This window comes from Dasypus novemcinctus, chromosome 12, assembly GCF_030445035.2.
Source record: "Dasypus novemcinctus isolate mDasNov1 chromosome 12, mDasNov1.1.hap2, whole genome shotgun sequence".
NCBI classification, from domain to species: domain Eukaryota; kingdom Metazoa; phylum Chordata; class Mammalia; order Cingulata; family Dasypodidae; genus Dasypus; species Dasypus novemcinctus.
In genome coordinates, this window is record NC_080684.1 from 65,357,983 (window position 1) to 65,373,767 (window position 15,785).

The 15,785-nt window shown below is 34.6% G+C and overlaps 1 protein-coding gene across 3 annotated transcripts in view; it reads left to right on the plus strand.

The window, feature by feature from the left end:
* METTL25 (methyltransferase like 25) overlaps positions 1-15,785 on the plus strand; it is a 154,941-nt gene that overhangs the window by 34,697 nt on the left and 104,459 nt on the right. For all 3 annotated transcript variants that reach the window (XM_004463551.5, XM_071218981.1, XM_058308502.1), the window contains exons 3-4: positions 4,643-4,749; positions 13,608-14,210. In XM_004463551.5, the coding sequence (XP_004463608.2) occupies positions 4,643-4,749; positions 13,608-14,210 (710 nt within the window). The remainder of the gene's footprint in view (positions 1-4,642; positions 4,750-13,607; positions 14,211-15,785) is intronic.

A 15,785-nucleotide genomic window follows, 5' to 3' on the forward strand; every position in this document is an offset into this window, starting at 1 on the left:
GCTTGTAATTATTGCTGATGTCTAGGCATCAGAATATGTTGGTGAATTTACTCTAACAGCCAATTTCTTTCTCTTGCCTACTACTTTTTTTCACAGCTCTTCTTTGGGGTTTGGTTCATCTTATTCTAAGTCTTTAAAACTGCCCAGCTTAAGTAATCAAAATCAGACTAGGGACTCAGTAATGGGGAACAGATTTTCTCTCAGGTGTGGGGTAGGAGAAACTTAAAAGCAATTTTTCTCCTTGCAGTTTCCTGGCTGGCCAGCAGATGGCACTCTTCAGTGTACATTTCCACAAAGGTATTTCTTTCAATAGAGATTGAAGGAAATCTGTGTTTCTGACCTGGCCAGAGCCAAGATTCCAAGCAGGCTGTACTGGCCAAATTCACTGAAGAGAAGCCCTCCGACACCCTGTCTCTTACCTTGTAACAGCTGACAGAGAGGAAGATAACTGTTCCCCTGTCAGTTGTCTGCAGTGAACCAGGGGCTTTATCCAGGCTTATTGTCTTGAGGGTGGGAAATGGGAGCCCTTCCTGGCTGCTGTGGTGGTTTGTTAACTCATGTTTGTTGTTTGGGTTCATTGCCTTTCTGTCGCTAACTCTTCTGAGAGTTACACAGTGGTATCCTGATCTGCTGACTTCTAAGTCAGGTCCCTTGGGCAGCTTTTGGCTCTTTTTCCACTATTTTTGTGAGTGAGTTGATCCCTGCCTGCCTACTCCGTGGCCATATTCCCAGAATTCCTCAACTTGGCTAAATTATGATATCCAGTTGATTGGTCAAGCACTGGCCTTGTTGATGTGAGGATATTTTCAGATGAACTGTGGCATCTGTAATAAGTTGACTACATCTATGCTTAACAACAACACAGTATGGTGAGTCTCCTCATCTAATCATTTGGAGGTCTTAAATGCTAGAACTGAGGATTTCAGAGGCCAGAAGAAACATGGTCTTCAACATTGGATCTTGCCAGAATTTCCAGCCTGCCAGCCTCCCCTAGGCAATTCAGACTAAGTGCTTCAGCATCGCCCTTAATTAGAGTTTCCACCTGTGATCTGTCCTGTGGCATTTGGACTTGCCAGCACCCATGAGCCGATTCTTTATAATGAATTTCTTTATATATATAGCTTGTTCGTTCTGTTTCTCTGGAGAACCCTGTGTAATACAATAACACTTCACTCTCAAATACTTCAGCATTTATCTTCTAAGAATAAGCACATTCTCCTATACATCCTATAGTACATAAACACATTCAGGAATTTAACATTCATGCAACCATATTATCAAATAAGCAGTCTGTATTCAAATTTCTCTAGTTTTTCCAGAAATATTCTTTAGAGTAATTTTTTTTTCATTCTACAGAAATCAGTCCAGGCTCACACATGACGTTAAGTTGTCATGTCTCTTTAATCTCATTTAATTTGGAATGGTTCCTCAGCCTTTGTTTTTCCTGACACTGATACTTTTGATGTATATAGGCTAGATTTGTCCTGTTATTCCCCCATGATTAGATACAGGTTATACATTTTTTATGGGAATACTACTTAAGTGATATTGTGTCCTTTTCAGTTCATCATTTCAGAAGACACACATGTATTTGTCTCAGTCTTGATAATGCTAAATTTGTTCATGGTAAAGGGGTATCTACTGGCATTCTCCATTGTAAAGGGACCTTTTCCTCTCTGAGACCTGTTCTTTATTATTTGTATGGCTTCTTTTATCTTGCTTTTATTTCTCTAACAATTTTAAGTGGTATTATTTCATAGGGGCATGGATTTAAAAAGAAGGGGCTATTTGATGAATCATGGCTCTTGGTCAGCACCTTCTGGCTGCAAATGAATTCATTAGCAACATTGTCAAGAAGGTTGTAGTCCATTGAATAGAACCAGCACCTTCCCAGCTACTGTGGATTGGCAGCAATTGAATAAACCTCTGTCAAAGTTTCATGAGATACTTTATTATAAGGCAGTCTTAGGTGCCCTTTATAAGGTCCAGAGGGCTTTATGGACAGCAAAGTGGTCAAAGAAATTTTTTCCCTGGCAGGAACAAACAGCAAGAGCACTATTCAAGGTCAGGATGGACTATGAGATATGCTAAATATAAGAGGAAGAATTGATTAGCCATGAAGGGGTACATGCTCGTGATAGGTGAGTGAGAAGGGCGTGTATTCCCCATCCTGTTGCATGTCAGCATATTGGCTTGCCATATTACTGTCTGCCAAAAGAATGGCATAGTGCCCCTTTTGAACGCTAAACATCCCTGATGGAGACCATGTTCTAACATGCCATCATCTTTGTGTATGACCTCTTTGATTCTTCTTAGTACTCTGCTAATAAACAGTTATTAGGAGGTGGTGGATGGGGAGGAACATGTTGTGGTAGACTGATTAATGGCCCCCCAAATATGTCCACATCCTAATCCCTGGAACCTATGAATATGTTATGTTACATCACAAGGGAGGATTAAGGTTTTATATGGAATTAAGGTTGCTTGTCAGCTGACCTTAAAATAGGAAAAGTATCCTAGATTATTCCAGTAGATCCAGTATAATAACAATGGTCCTTCAAAGATGGAAGAAGAATCAGTCATTATGATGTGATGTGAGAAAGATTCAACTAACTATGAATGTGAATATGGAAGGGTCCACAAGTCAAGAAATACAAGCAACCTTTAGAATCTGGAAAGGGCAGGAAAATGGATTCTCTCCTAAAATGTGTTGAGGATGTGGAAAGGAATGGAATTTTGAATTCAGTATTATAGTAAAATTGAAAGGAATTGCTCTATATATGACACATTTTATAACACGAATGTAAAAAACAGTTTTAGCAAGTAATTGCCATGTGGATGTCTTCTCAAGAATGGAATGAAATTTATTTATTTGTGTAACAGATAATGATAGTTGAAAATGAGTCCAGAAAAATTCATGAACATAAAGATATAGATAATGTTTTTTTTAATCATGCTAGATACTATACAACTGTTTTCATCTCAGGGCAGTTTTCCCCTAAGAGGATATTTGACAATTTCTGGAAATATTTTTGATTGTCACAACTTGGGAGGTGTCTAGGGGGAAAAGGCCAAGGATGCTTTTAGGCATCCTACAATGCTTAGGGCAGCTCGTACAGCAACGAATTATCTGACCCAAAACGTCAGTAATTCTGTTGTTCAGAAACCTCATTCTAGAGGAATAAATAGAGCAGCAGGCTGGTTATGATTCTATTTCCTCTTTCAAAATTTCATTCTTTGCTCATGTACAAGAAGTATATTTGAAATGTTAGTATTTATTTAAATATAGAAAATTCTTTTAGATACTTTATTCAAGAACCTTTTTACATAAATATTCATAACACATTTTCACAAAATGAAAACACCCAGAAAGCCACCACCCAGACTAAGAAATAGAGCATTGCAAGCACACCAGAAGTATCATCCCCATCACTACTCCCATCCTAAATAGAATAATCATAATCATTATTATGAATCCTGTTACCACTGAGAAATTCTGCTTTCTTTTGCACAGTTTATCCATATTATCACATGTAGCTAAAGTCTGTTTTTTGCTCATTTCTGTATATATTCTATGAATATATCCAATTTTTCCATTCTTCTGTTGATAAATATTTGAGTTTTCAGGTTTGGACTATTAGGAATAGCGCCACTATGAACATTCTTATAAATGTCTGAATGCACATATGTACAGATTTCTGTTGTATATTTTTCTAGTAGTGGAAGTAATAGTGTCTGCATATATATGAATTTAGGAGATACTGACAAACATTTTTTACAATGAGGATATATCAATTTATACTCCCACTTGTAATATTTGAAAGTTCCCCTTGCTCCACATCTTCATCAGAATTTCATGTGGTCATTACGGTTAATAATGGTGAGCACCTTGTCATATGTATTTGGGCCTTCTCAATATTCTCAGTAGTGTATAGTGTATACTATAAAGTTCTGTCCTATAGAGTATTCTGCAATGATGAAATGTTCTATAGCTGTGCTTTCCAGTATAGTTGAAACTTGCCACATATGGCTTTAAACATTGCAGATATGGCTAGTGCAATGCAGGAACTTAATTTTTAATTTTAGTTGATTTAACTTTATTTAAAAATAATTTTAATTAGTCACATTTGGTTAGTCTACCATTTTGGACAGCACAACTACTGAAATGCCTATTCAAGTCTTTTGCACATTTTTCTATTAGCTGGTCTTTTTCTTATTGATTTGAAGGAGTTTGTTTTGTTTTGTTTTGTTTTCTCTTCTTCTTGTATACAGGTCCTACATATATATGTGTGTATTGTAAATATCTTCTCCCACTCTGTGACTTGCCTTTTCACCCTCTTAATAGTGGCTTCCGATGAAGAAAATTTACTTTATAGTATAGTTTATTTTTTTTCCTTTATGTTAATTACTGTCTGTATTGAGGAACATTCTGATAATACCATTGTTCTATGGGTCTTGTTATTTATTTTGTGAATTCAGATTTGATTCATAGCAGCTAAACTAACAAAGATCATCCAGATGCCACAATAGAATCTCTGTGTTATTTTCATATTTAATTACACAAAACATGAACACCAACTTATTCAAACTAGATTTTGTTCTTTAATAGCAGAGTTTTAATTTTGTTTCAAATTTTGTTCAGGGGAAAATGTGAAGCCAGATGAATTTATGAGTATGAAAAAATCGCATGAAGTTCAGGTGATGTCAGAGCTGACCAGCAGTATTGCTGATTTCTGTGGAATAAAACAGGTCAGAATATTTCTCTCTATTTTCAGTGATAAAATATTTCCATTTTTTGTCTTACTCAAATTTCATTTTCTGCTATCACTATCTAGCCTTTAAAATGTTATTAAATTATAGCTGATGTTAGATGTCAGATCCTTTAAGCATATCTCTTGTTTCTCAGTATACAATAATGATAATACATTTATAGTAAAAAAGAAGATATGACTATCAATATTTTGCCACAGTTTTCACTCTTTTCAGAGGGGATAGAAGTTAAGGTTTATTCTATTTGATATAACTGCTTACTGTTATAACTAGCGGCTTGAGAAAATATTAAGAAAATGATATTCCACAAACTTGTTTGCTGCTGAGTATTCTCAGAATCTGGGTTACCAAGTTGTGGTCTGAGATATATGCCTCAGTAAAATAATAGAAAGAAATTTTCTTTTTAAGACTTGGATTCTTTCATAGACTCATAATCACTTGTGTTTGCACAATGCATGATATACTTTGAAAAGTAGCTTTTTTGAAAAGTGGTGGTGTCTGAAAATAAAAAAAAGTAATTGCCCACTTTGAACTAAAAAATAGTAATTTATATTTCTTATCCCTGCAGAGAGAGCAGTGAGGGATAAAGGAGTCTTTTCCTTCCTACAATTTTTATTAGATATTAGAAACTTCCATGATTTCTTCTAGACCGTGGAGAGTTTGAGCCTCGGCATGTAGAGTCACTTTTGTGTCAACATAGGTTTTCAGCTTGTGGGTAGAGACAAAGTTATCAACCTTTTCTCCAGTGCCGTATTTGAGCAATAGCTACCAGGCTCCTTGGCAATGAGTCTCAGCTGAAGTAAAAAGAACAAATACACTGTCCCCATACTATATCAGAGTATTGGGGGTAAGTGCTAAGTTTTCAAAAATCCTTCAGGTGATTGTGAAATGATGATTACTAGTGTCCATTAAGAGTGCTGACAGTGAGAAGGAACAAGAGGAACTCAAGAGGAACAAATGGACAAGTTAATGATAGTTAAAGGGGGCATAACAAGATCAGGAAATTAAAGCATCATTTAATAACAAAAAGTCCACTGGAGAGGACAGGCCTAAAGACAGAAAATTCAGATAATGGGTAGGCAGGGAAGCTAAATAGAAGATCTGTTTATGGATGGCATGAACCCAGGGACAGGGTGGATGAATGGGATAAATGCCCATCCTTAGGGGAAGCAGAGCAACAGAGACCATAAGAACTGGACTCAGATTCTGTATAAAAATCAAGTCATAAGCCCAATCATTTAGTTTTGGAACCTAAGAGAAGAGGAACAGGAGATATGTGACTCAGTTTAGGGTCATAGCTGATATTCCAGTTCCTGGGAATAATCTACATATGGTGGTTGCAAAAGCAACAAGGGAGTCTAGCACTCATGACAAAGCTAACAGATCCCATATCAGTGAGTGTGCCTAAATCTTAAGTCCAACTAGATAGTTGAGCTCAGATTACTTATATGTTCCTATCTTTGGTTGTGATTAAAGACTTGGATAGGATGAAGGCTACAAGTAGTAGGATATCTGTAATGCAGGTTAAAGAATTGAGGAAAATTGCAGAGGAATTATAGGGAAGGATAATATAAAAACGTTATGTATACTCTTTAAGGATTTTCAGTAAGGATTCCTGTGGGCTTAATTTTTCAGGTTTTTTTTCCTCAAAAATAAAATGATAGTGTTTGCATTATTATTCTATAAGATTCATTTATCACCAAATGTTAGTGAGTCAGCATTCTCTTATTCCACCTATTCCAAAATGGCTGAAAGTAGAAGTCTCAAACAGAACTTCTAAAAATTAACAGTATAATTAATAAAAACAAAAATTTAGTGTATTGATTAAATGTAGATTAGACTCAGTAGAAGAAATTATACATAATACAGCACAGAGACAGAAAGATGTAAAACATGAAAGAGAGGTTAAGATATATGAGAATAGATTGAGAGGATCTGTCATTCATCTCTTCAGTTTACCAGAAGAAGAAAAGAGAAGGAATGGAGGATGTACAATATTGAAAGACATAATTTCATAGAATTTTCCAGATAAATGCAGATAAAGGCCACATTGGGATGCCATTTTATACCCACGTGAATGGCACAGATTTAGTGACAAAACTGTATGTTGCCAAGGATGTGACGTCATGATATATTGGGCCTTATTTCCAACTGGCAATGTCTGCATTTCTTTCTGTGATTTTTCTCTGGCTGCTGAAGGAGGCAGTGCCTCCATACAAGTTCTGGGAATATGCAAGTCAATGGAAAAATGTATCAACTCCCTGACAATTTCAGGTGGGGTAATTGTGAGGTATATGTTTCTATACTAGGTCTCAGAGTTTCCAAGTGTGATTAAACCCTACATTGGTATCCTACTTGATAACATATCTTTTATTGGACTGCCTTCCTTTGTCTTTCTCTATTTCCTTACCAGTGTTCACCTACCAAATTACTTATTCTTAAATTGTTGTCACAGAATTTGCCTCTGGGATAACAAACTAAGACAAGGAGCATTTGCTCTATTGTTGTGCTTCATAACTTTGCATGTATGTTACAGTTGTTCTTTTGTTTATATGAAATATTGCATAATAACATAACTTTCAACTAATAAAGCAGATTTATATCTAAGGTGCAGAGAAAATATTTTTGAAACAGCTTGTTGTGTAATGTTAGACTTACTTTAGAAGTAGACACTTTTTTCACAGAAATGGAGATTGTTCTTAGTGAGTGAAATGACCTAAAGTGTATGATTTTTGGTAAGTCCAAATATATCAAAATCAGATTGTCCTTAGCAAATGAAGACTTGTGCGGGCTTTCTCTTGAAATCACTTAATACCAAAATATTTTATTCTCAAAATATTTAAGTTTAAATATATTATTTATATACCACTTTTCTTTTAAATGTAGATGTAATAAATATAGACTTCATGGGAGTAGATGGAAAGATTCGAAAATAATTAACCTTACCAGTGACCATAAAGAACTTGAGAAGAAAAAACAGAATTCGTCTTTGCCTCAAGCATATTGCTTACCTACATGCCAAAAACCTTTGCCTTTCTTATTTACATTACCAAGGCTTCTAATTTTTATTTCTAAAATTTGTTCATCTGTTCATTTAATAAATATTTCTTTAGCTCCTACCATATGTCAGAAACTGTTTTATATACTGAGGATACCGTAGTGACAAAACAAAAAAAAAATATATCTTTGTCCTGATGGCATTTATATTCTAATGAGGAGAGATAGACAATAAATGAGATTATAAGTATATTTTATTGTACTGTATATGTTGTATATGATAATATGTACTAAAGACAAACTTTTTTTTAAAGTAAAGGATGCAGCTGTTTCAGGTATGGAGGATTAAAGTTTTTGATTGGGAGGCAAGTAAGTTTCACTGAAAAGGTAACATTTGAGGTAAGACCTCTTTCAGGAGGTGAGAGCTATCCATGAGAATATCTGGGGCGAAAACTTAATGTAGAGGGAATAACATGTTCAATGTCCCTGAAATGGAAATATGCCTAGGTTGTTCAAGAAATTGTAAGAAGCAAGAATGGCTCCAGTTGAGTGAGCAAGAGGAGGTAGTAAGAGCTGAGTTTGGCGGGAGAGAGGGCAGGTCATGTAGTTGTAGAATAAGAGCCCAAATCATTATTCTGAATTAGATGGAAGCCATTATAGCCATTGGATCCCTCTGGCTATTGTATTGAAGAGTGCTCTGAAGCAAGTTCTCTGCTTTCTTCACATTCTTCACTTCACCATAGTCTGTAGATATCCAGGCTGGTTCTTTTTATAAATTAGCAGCAGAAGCTTCCAGAGCTGAAGTAAACAGCTCAGTAAAAAGTGGGGGCTTAGTAGCAGGAGATAAGATCAGAAAGGCAATGAGGGGACTGAGGGGTTTTACTCAGAAGAATGGCATAGTCAGACTTCATTTTACTCTGTCAAAAAAGATTGAAGGCAGAAAAAATAGAAGCTAGGAGGGCATTGAGGAAGCTTTCACAGTTAAAAAGCCAACTTGGGTTAGCCAGACTTAGGATAGAGTAAGTATGAGGTAACATGGGCAAATGATCATATTATGAATGCATGTTGAAGAAAACACCAGTAGAGTTTGGTCACAAACTCTAGGGTATGAGAAAAAGATGTAGGGTATGAGATAAAGAAAGGAATTACGGAGATACCATCAACAGTGATGAGGAAGATTATAGGAGGGGCAAATTTACAGTGAATATCAAGAACTCAGTTCTTTACATGTTAAATTTGAGGTGTTTGTTACATATCCAAGTGGAAATGTTCAGTCAATAGTTGGATATATGAGCTTGAAGTTCATGGGAGAATTCCAAACTGGAATTATAAATTTGAGTGTCATTAGATTTAGAATGGTAATTAGACCTCTAAGTCAAGTCAACAGTATATAACTATTCATCTGAAGTATAGTGTATTACTAATATTATTTTAAATTATAACTTGTGTGTAGTAGAAGGTGTAGACTTTTCTGTGGGAAGGTCTAAAAAGAATTAGGAGACCAGGAAGATACCTTCCCCCCAGGTAGACTGGAGACTCCTCTGTCTTCAAACCTATGGCCTAGGGCAGTTAATCCAGCAAGGAAAAGGGTTTTGTCGGTAAAGGGTAAGGAATCAGTCTGGTGGAGATTTTGCTCTTAGGCCCAGATTGATTGAAAAGTAGAAGTTGCACCTCTTGTAGATTCCTGCTAGTGTTAACCTGTAATTGCACAGTTTTTGTCTTCTATTGCTAATACTACATATGTTATTAAAAAGTCAACTTGGGTCAGCATGGTACAATTGGAAGTCTGCTAGGAGACTTTCTAGAAAAGTTTACCCCTTTATTGAATAGGGTTTAGATATTATTTTGTGAAGACATGATTATTGAAGTTTCAACAGCCATCTTACAATAAGAGGCATAACCAATAAGCTGCCCCGGTGTTGGGGATGTCATGGACACACTCAGTGGCCATCTCTCAGCCCTTGCCTCCTCATGCTTATTTGTACAGGTATTCAGTATGTTTCTATTTTTTGCTTGTTTGTGTAGGTGTTTCCATTTCCATTTCCCAAGAGACCTCAAGTACTTTGGGGAAGATGTTAAATCTCAGCCAGCCCCAGATGCTTGCTATGGCACAAAGTTTGCTTGAAGCATACTTTTTTTGCTCATTGACAGGGCCCCCTTCACCCTGGAGTTTATAAAAACACAACACTTGAGCAGCACAACTGTCCCTTATCTCTGATGCAAAGGAGGGCATGCAGAGCTGCTGACTCTAACCTGAGCAGGTGACTTCCCAGAGGACTGTCCACAATAAAATCTCTTGCCTTGTTCTTTTGGACCCTTTTTGCCTTGTAAGTAATAAAGTGGTCATTTGCTGAAAGTATTTTGTACCTGAGCCTGTTGTTCCCTAACAGACCATAGAGCAACTAACTCCACACCCAAAGGCCATACATGGTTGAGTCTCTGAATGGTTCACCCACTCTACTGCCAGATTTCTTTTTGAGTAAGATAGTAAATGTGGTTCTGTTCCTTGTCGCCAGAATTTCCTGATTCACTAGTAGAATTGTCATAAAGAGATCTGGAAACAAATTCAATTACCTTTTAGTAAGCACGTATGTGAATTGGTGTGAGCAAATGTGTTGATGTTTACAAGCATCCTGCTGGTTGCTAGCATTAAGCTTGCCATTGGTATTAAGGGTTATGTTTTATAGAGGGGATGGAGAGCTTTACTTTCTCTGAAGATTCAGATAAGGGTTAAGTGATTAATAGAACTTCTCCTTGATAGCTCTTATATTTATAAGTATGGATATGAAATCTTCAGTTAGGTCATCACTCCATAAAGTCAAGAATATATACAATGCTTCTGTATTTCCCACAGTATCTAGCCCAGAGATTAACATACAGTAGGCAATACCCTGAAGTGATGAAGATTTATTAATGAAAAGTATTACTTCAAATATAGGATATTTCCTTGAGTGACTCATACTTATATCAGGGTTTAATTGATTTTAAGAATTAAAGATAGATATAAGATTAAATGATTTTCTTATGACGCTTTCACTATTATAAGTGTTCATAAATTTCTTGTAAAATGACATGGCAATAATAATCTGTGTTTTTTGAAATTTTCCTTGTCTTCCTTAACTTTATTGAGTTAAAAATTGCATGATAAAATTTGCCAATTCTGGGAAGCGGATACGGCTCAAGTGATTGGGCTCCTTTCTACCATATGGAGGGTCCTGGATTTAATTCCCAGGGCTTCCTGGTGGAAAGCACGCTGGCTCTTGCAGCATGGAGAGCTGGCTGGCCCAGGTGGCACAGAGAGCTGGTGCAAGAAGATGACACAATAAAAAGAGACACAGAGGAGAGACAGTGAGAGACACAACAAACCAGATTGCTGAGGTAGCTCGGGTGATTGAGTGCCTCTCACCTCTATCAGAAGGTCCCAGGATTGGTTCCCGGTGCCTCCTAAAGAGAAGACGAGAAGACAAGCAACACAGAAGAACGTGCAGCAAATGGACATGGAGAGCAAACAGCGGTTATGGGCAGTGAGGTGGGAGTGGGGGACATAAATAAATCTTTAAAAAAAAACTAAGTTCACATTAAGTATTAAAAAGAAATTAGCAATTCTAGGTGTACAGTATGATGAATTTTGGTATATATGCAGTTATGTAACCACAATCAAGATATAGAATAATTCCATCTCCCTAAAAATCCTTTCTCCATGCCTTTTTGCAGGTTATTTTGCCCTAGCACCAGGAAACTAGTAATGTGCTTATTGTTTTGAATTTTCTAGAATATTATATAAATAGAATCATATAGTATGTAGACTTATGTGTTTGTGTTCTGTCACTGAGCGCATAGCTTTTAAGAGTCATCAGTGTTGTGTGTATTTATACTTTGTTTCTTTTTATTGCTGAGTACTATACCATAGTATGGATATACTATAATTTGTCTTTTTATTCCCCAATTGATGAACTTTTGAGTAGTTTCCATTTTTTTTTGGCTATTATGAGTAAGGTTATGAACATTCACATGCAAGTCTTTGGACATGTTTTCATTTCTTTTGAGAAAAGTGCTATGAGTGGGATTGCTGAATCTTATGGTAAGTGTAGTTTAATTTTTTGGTCAACTGCCACACTGTTTCCAAAGTGGCTATACCATTTTAAATTTCCAACAGTAATGTATGAGAGTTCCTGTTTCTTCACATCCTCACCAATACCTGGTATTCTTAGTCTTTTTGAGTATAGCCATTCTAATATTTATGTAGAGGTATCTCATTGTGGTTTTAATTTGTATTTCCCTAGTGACTAGCAACGTTGGGCATCTTTTCATATTGGCCATTTGTATATCTTATTTTGTAAAGTATGTTCATATATTTTGCCCATTTTTTAATTGGGCTACTTGTCTTTTTATTATTGAGTTATAAGCATTTTCAATATTTTCTGGATATAAGCCCATTGTCATATATATGTTTTGCAAATATTTCTTTTTACTTTTTTAGCTCTGCACTCTGAATGGCAAAAGTTTTCAATTTAATGGAGTCCATTTTATGAATTTTTTATAGTTCATGCTTTTTATTGCCTACTTAAATATCTTTTGCTTAACCCAATGTCATGAAGTTTTGCTCATATATTTTTTTTTCAGAATATAATTGTTTCTACTCATACATTTAGATCTGTGATCCACTTTAAATTGATTTCTTTGTTTGGCATGTGGTAGTCAAAGTTCATTTCTTCCATACAGATATCCAGTTACAGCAGCACCATTTATTGAAAAGACTGTCTTCTCCATTCAATTACCCTGGTCCCTTAGTCAAAAATCAGTTAACTCCAAGTCTGGACTCTGTTCTTTTCCATCAACTTATATTCTGCTTTTATACCAACAGTACAGTGCTTTGATTACTGTAACTTTATTCTAGAATCAGTATAAATCATCTTTCTTCTCTTTCAAAATTGTCTTAGTTATCCTAGATTCTTTGTCTTTCCACCTAAATAGTATTATTTACTTACCAATTTCTTCAATAAGCCCTGCTATGATATTAATATTTTATGAATCTGTATGTTAATTTATGGAGAATTGCCATCTTAGCAAAATTGAGTCTGATATTACATGAACATGGTTTATATCTTTATTGATATCTTCAAAAATTTTTATATAGGGAGTGTATGTGGCTCAAGTGGTTAAGCATCTACTTCCCACATGGGAGGTCCCAAGTTTGGTTCTGAACAACCAGCAAAACAACAAAAAGCTAACTCAGGGGAACTGATGTGACTCAGTGGTTCCCACAAATGAGGAGGTCCCAGGTTCAATCCCAATCCCTGGTACCTCAAAAAAAATAATTTTTTTTTTAATATAATCTTTTATAGCTTTCAGTGTATTGATATTGCACAGATTTTGTTAAAAAAAAATTTCCTAAGTATGTCTACTTCTTTGCTTTTAAATTGGGTTATTTTAAATTTCTAATTGTTCTTTACTATTATATTGTCTATATTCTAATTGTTCATGGGTAGTCTTTTGTCCTTGTGTCCTGACACATTGCTAAAGTCACCTTTTAGTTCTGTTAACATTTTTGTATATTCCCCAGGATTTTCTGCAGATGCAGTCAAGTCATCTATGAATAAAGACAGTTTTACTTCTTCCTTTCTAATATTTATGCCCTTTATTTTTTTACTTGCTTCGTTGATTACAATCTCCAGTAAATTGTTGAATAAAAATGGTGAGAGTGATTGGTATTTATTATGATTAAAATAAAAACAAGCAAAACAGGTTGTGTAAATTTCACAACCTATTTGTTTACTTGCTTTTTAAAAATATATACCTGACTAAAATTGCTTTTTTTCCTTCTCTATTTCTTACTTTAGGTAATTGACCTGGGATCTGGGAAAGGATACCTAAGCTCCTTTTTGTCCTTGAATTATGGCTTAAAAGTTTATGGAATTGATTCCTCAAATATCAGTACACATGGAGCTGAGGAAAGAAACAGGAAACTGAAGAAACATTGGAGAGTCTATCATAGTCGGTCAAGATTAGATGCCAATGGACTGGCATTAAAAATGGCAAAAGAAAGGAAGACACAAGATGAAATTAAATACAAAGTAGATTTTGAGGGAGAGTGTAACAGTAATAGTCTCATAAATCAAGGGAAGAGATCTACATCAGATTTTTTGCCAGATTTTTTGGACCCTGTAATTTCTAACATCAGAAAACAAATGGAAAACCTACATGCTCAGCCGCTGCACAAAGAAAAATTGTGTTTTGAAAATGACATTTCTCTTAAAGACCTTTTACCTATTAATGCCTTAGAGCCTGCTGCTTCATCCCAAATACCAATCAGAGAAATATCTGAAATAAATAAAGAGAGAAGTAAAACAACCTCAAAGTCAAGTGAATCAAATATATATTCACCTTTAACCTCGTTTATCACTGCTGATTCAGAACTTCGTGACATTATTCAAGATCTAGAGGTGATTTTACATTTAAATTTCTAAATATAATTTACAAAAGTGCTATAAGACATAGAATTAAATTGTATTAGTAGCTTACATAACATCTTATTTGGACACATTAATCTAAAATACCATGAAAATAAAATTATAACCAGGCTTTCATGATTTCCATGGCTATCAAAATCTGACCAAAGGACATTCTAGAATAGAGTTCTTTCCACTCAATTGAGGCCCCCTAAATCAAAGGGAAGTATTAGCACAAAAGCTAGGAAGTAAGCCATGTTCTTACTGTGCAACATAGGAATTAAAATTTCAATCCAAAAAAAAAGTGCTTAAATTTTATTTTTAATTTAAATTTGAAGTAGAGAAATATCTAGGGCAAAATTATGTTTAATGTAAGCATTGGTAACCAAATATGCAATTTCCTTGAACAAAAGAATAGCTTCTAAGTATTCTTTAAGGCTTTTACTTTTTCTAAATTATAAGTATATCAAGTTATATAACTGGAAGACTGTATTTCTTAAATAAAGGAAACATTGTATGTTAAAACAATATTGTAGAAGGAGCTTCTAGAGCTCATTTGTGATAATTCAGCTCTATAGTGAATCATCAATTTCATATTCCAAAATTAACCAACAAATAACCAACACCTCCTGCACCCCCAAAAACACAATACTTAAATCTTTAAGTTTTAGAATAATATGATGATTGCATATTTTTGTCTTCTAGTCTCCTACCTGCCAATATTATTAAGTAATCCTATATGGTGAATACAGTAAAGAATGAGATTAAATTTTCTGTTATCTTTAGAGAGAACTAAATTAAGCTTAAAGAAAGATTTAATTAGCAATAAACTTTTCCTGTTTATTCTGTTGCTCTACTCTTAATTAGCAATAAACCTTTGCTCTCTGATTTCTTTTTTATTTATAACATTATAACATCTAAATAAAAGCAGAATAGTTGTACAACCCTTCAAAAAAATGTATTTTGAAGAGAATGGTGGTTGAAGCCCCCTAAGTGTTCTATTCAGGTCATAGCCATTTAGAGCCACAGCTTTTTTCTTTAAAAAAGTTTAACTTTGTTTCTAGATTATATGAGCTAAATAAAATTTTTAGTAAGATAATTTTAAATATTTACATTAAACAATTGTATTTGTTCTTAATATAGTTATAAAAATATACTTTAATCACATCTATTATTTGGCATTTTAATTTTAATAATAAATTCATAAATTTAATAATAAGAAAAAGTAGAAAATGTTTACTGAGTCTTATATTATGCGAGGCATTATACTAACTCATTTATGGATATTAATTTATTTAAGCCTTGCAGCAACCCATTGAGGTGAGATACTGTTATTATCACAATTTTACAGAATAACAGAGTAACACAATGTAACACAAATCACCCAAGTAGCTGAATTGTAATTTAAAACAAGGCTGTCAATTTCCCAAATTTGTGCTCTCAACATTTATACAATAATTTATTCATTTAGTTTAGTAATAATTAGTTCTTTGACATTTCTTAAGTAAATGTATCTTCAATATTTTTTTATACCTCTAAAATTAATTTTAGTTGGTATGGTAAAGAAAT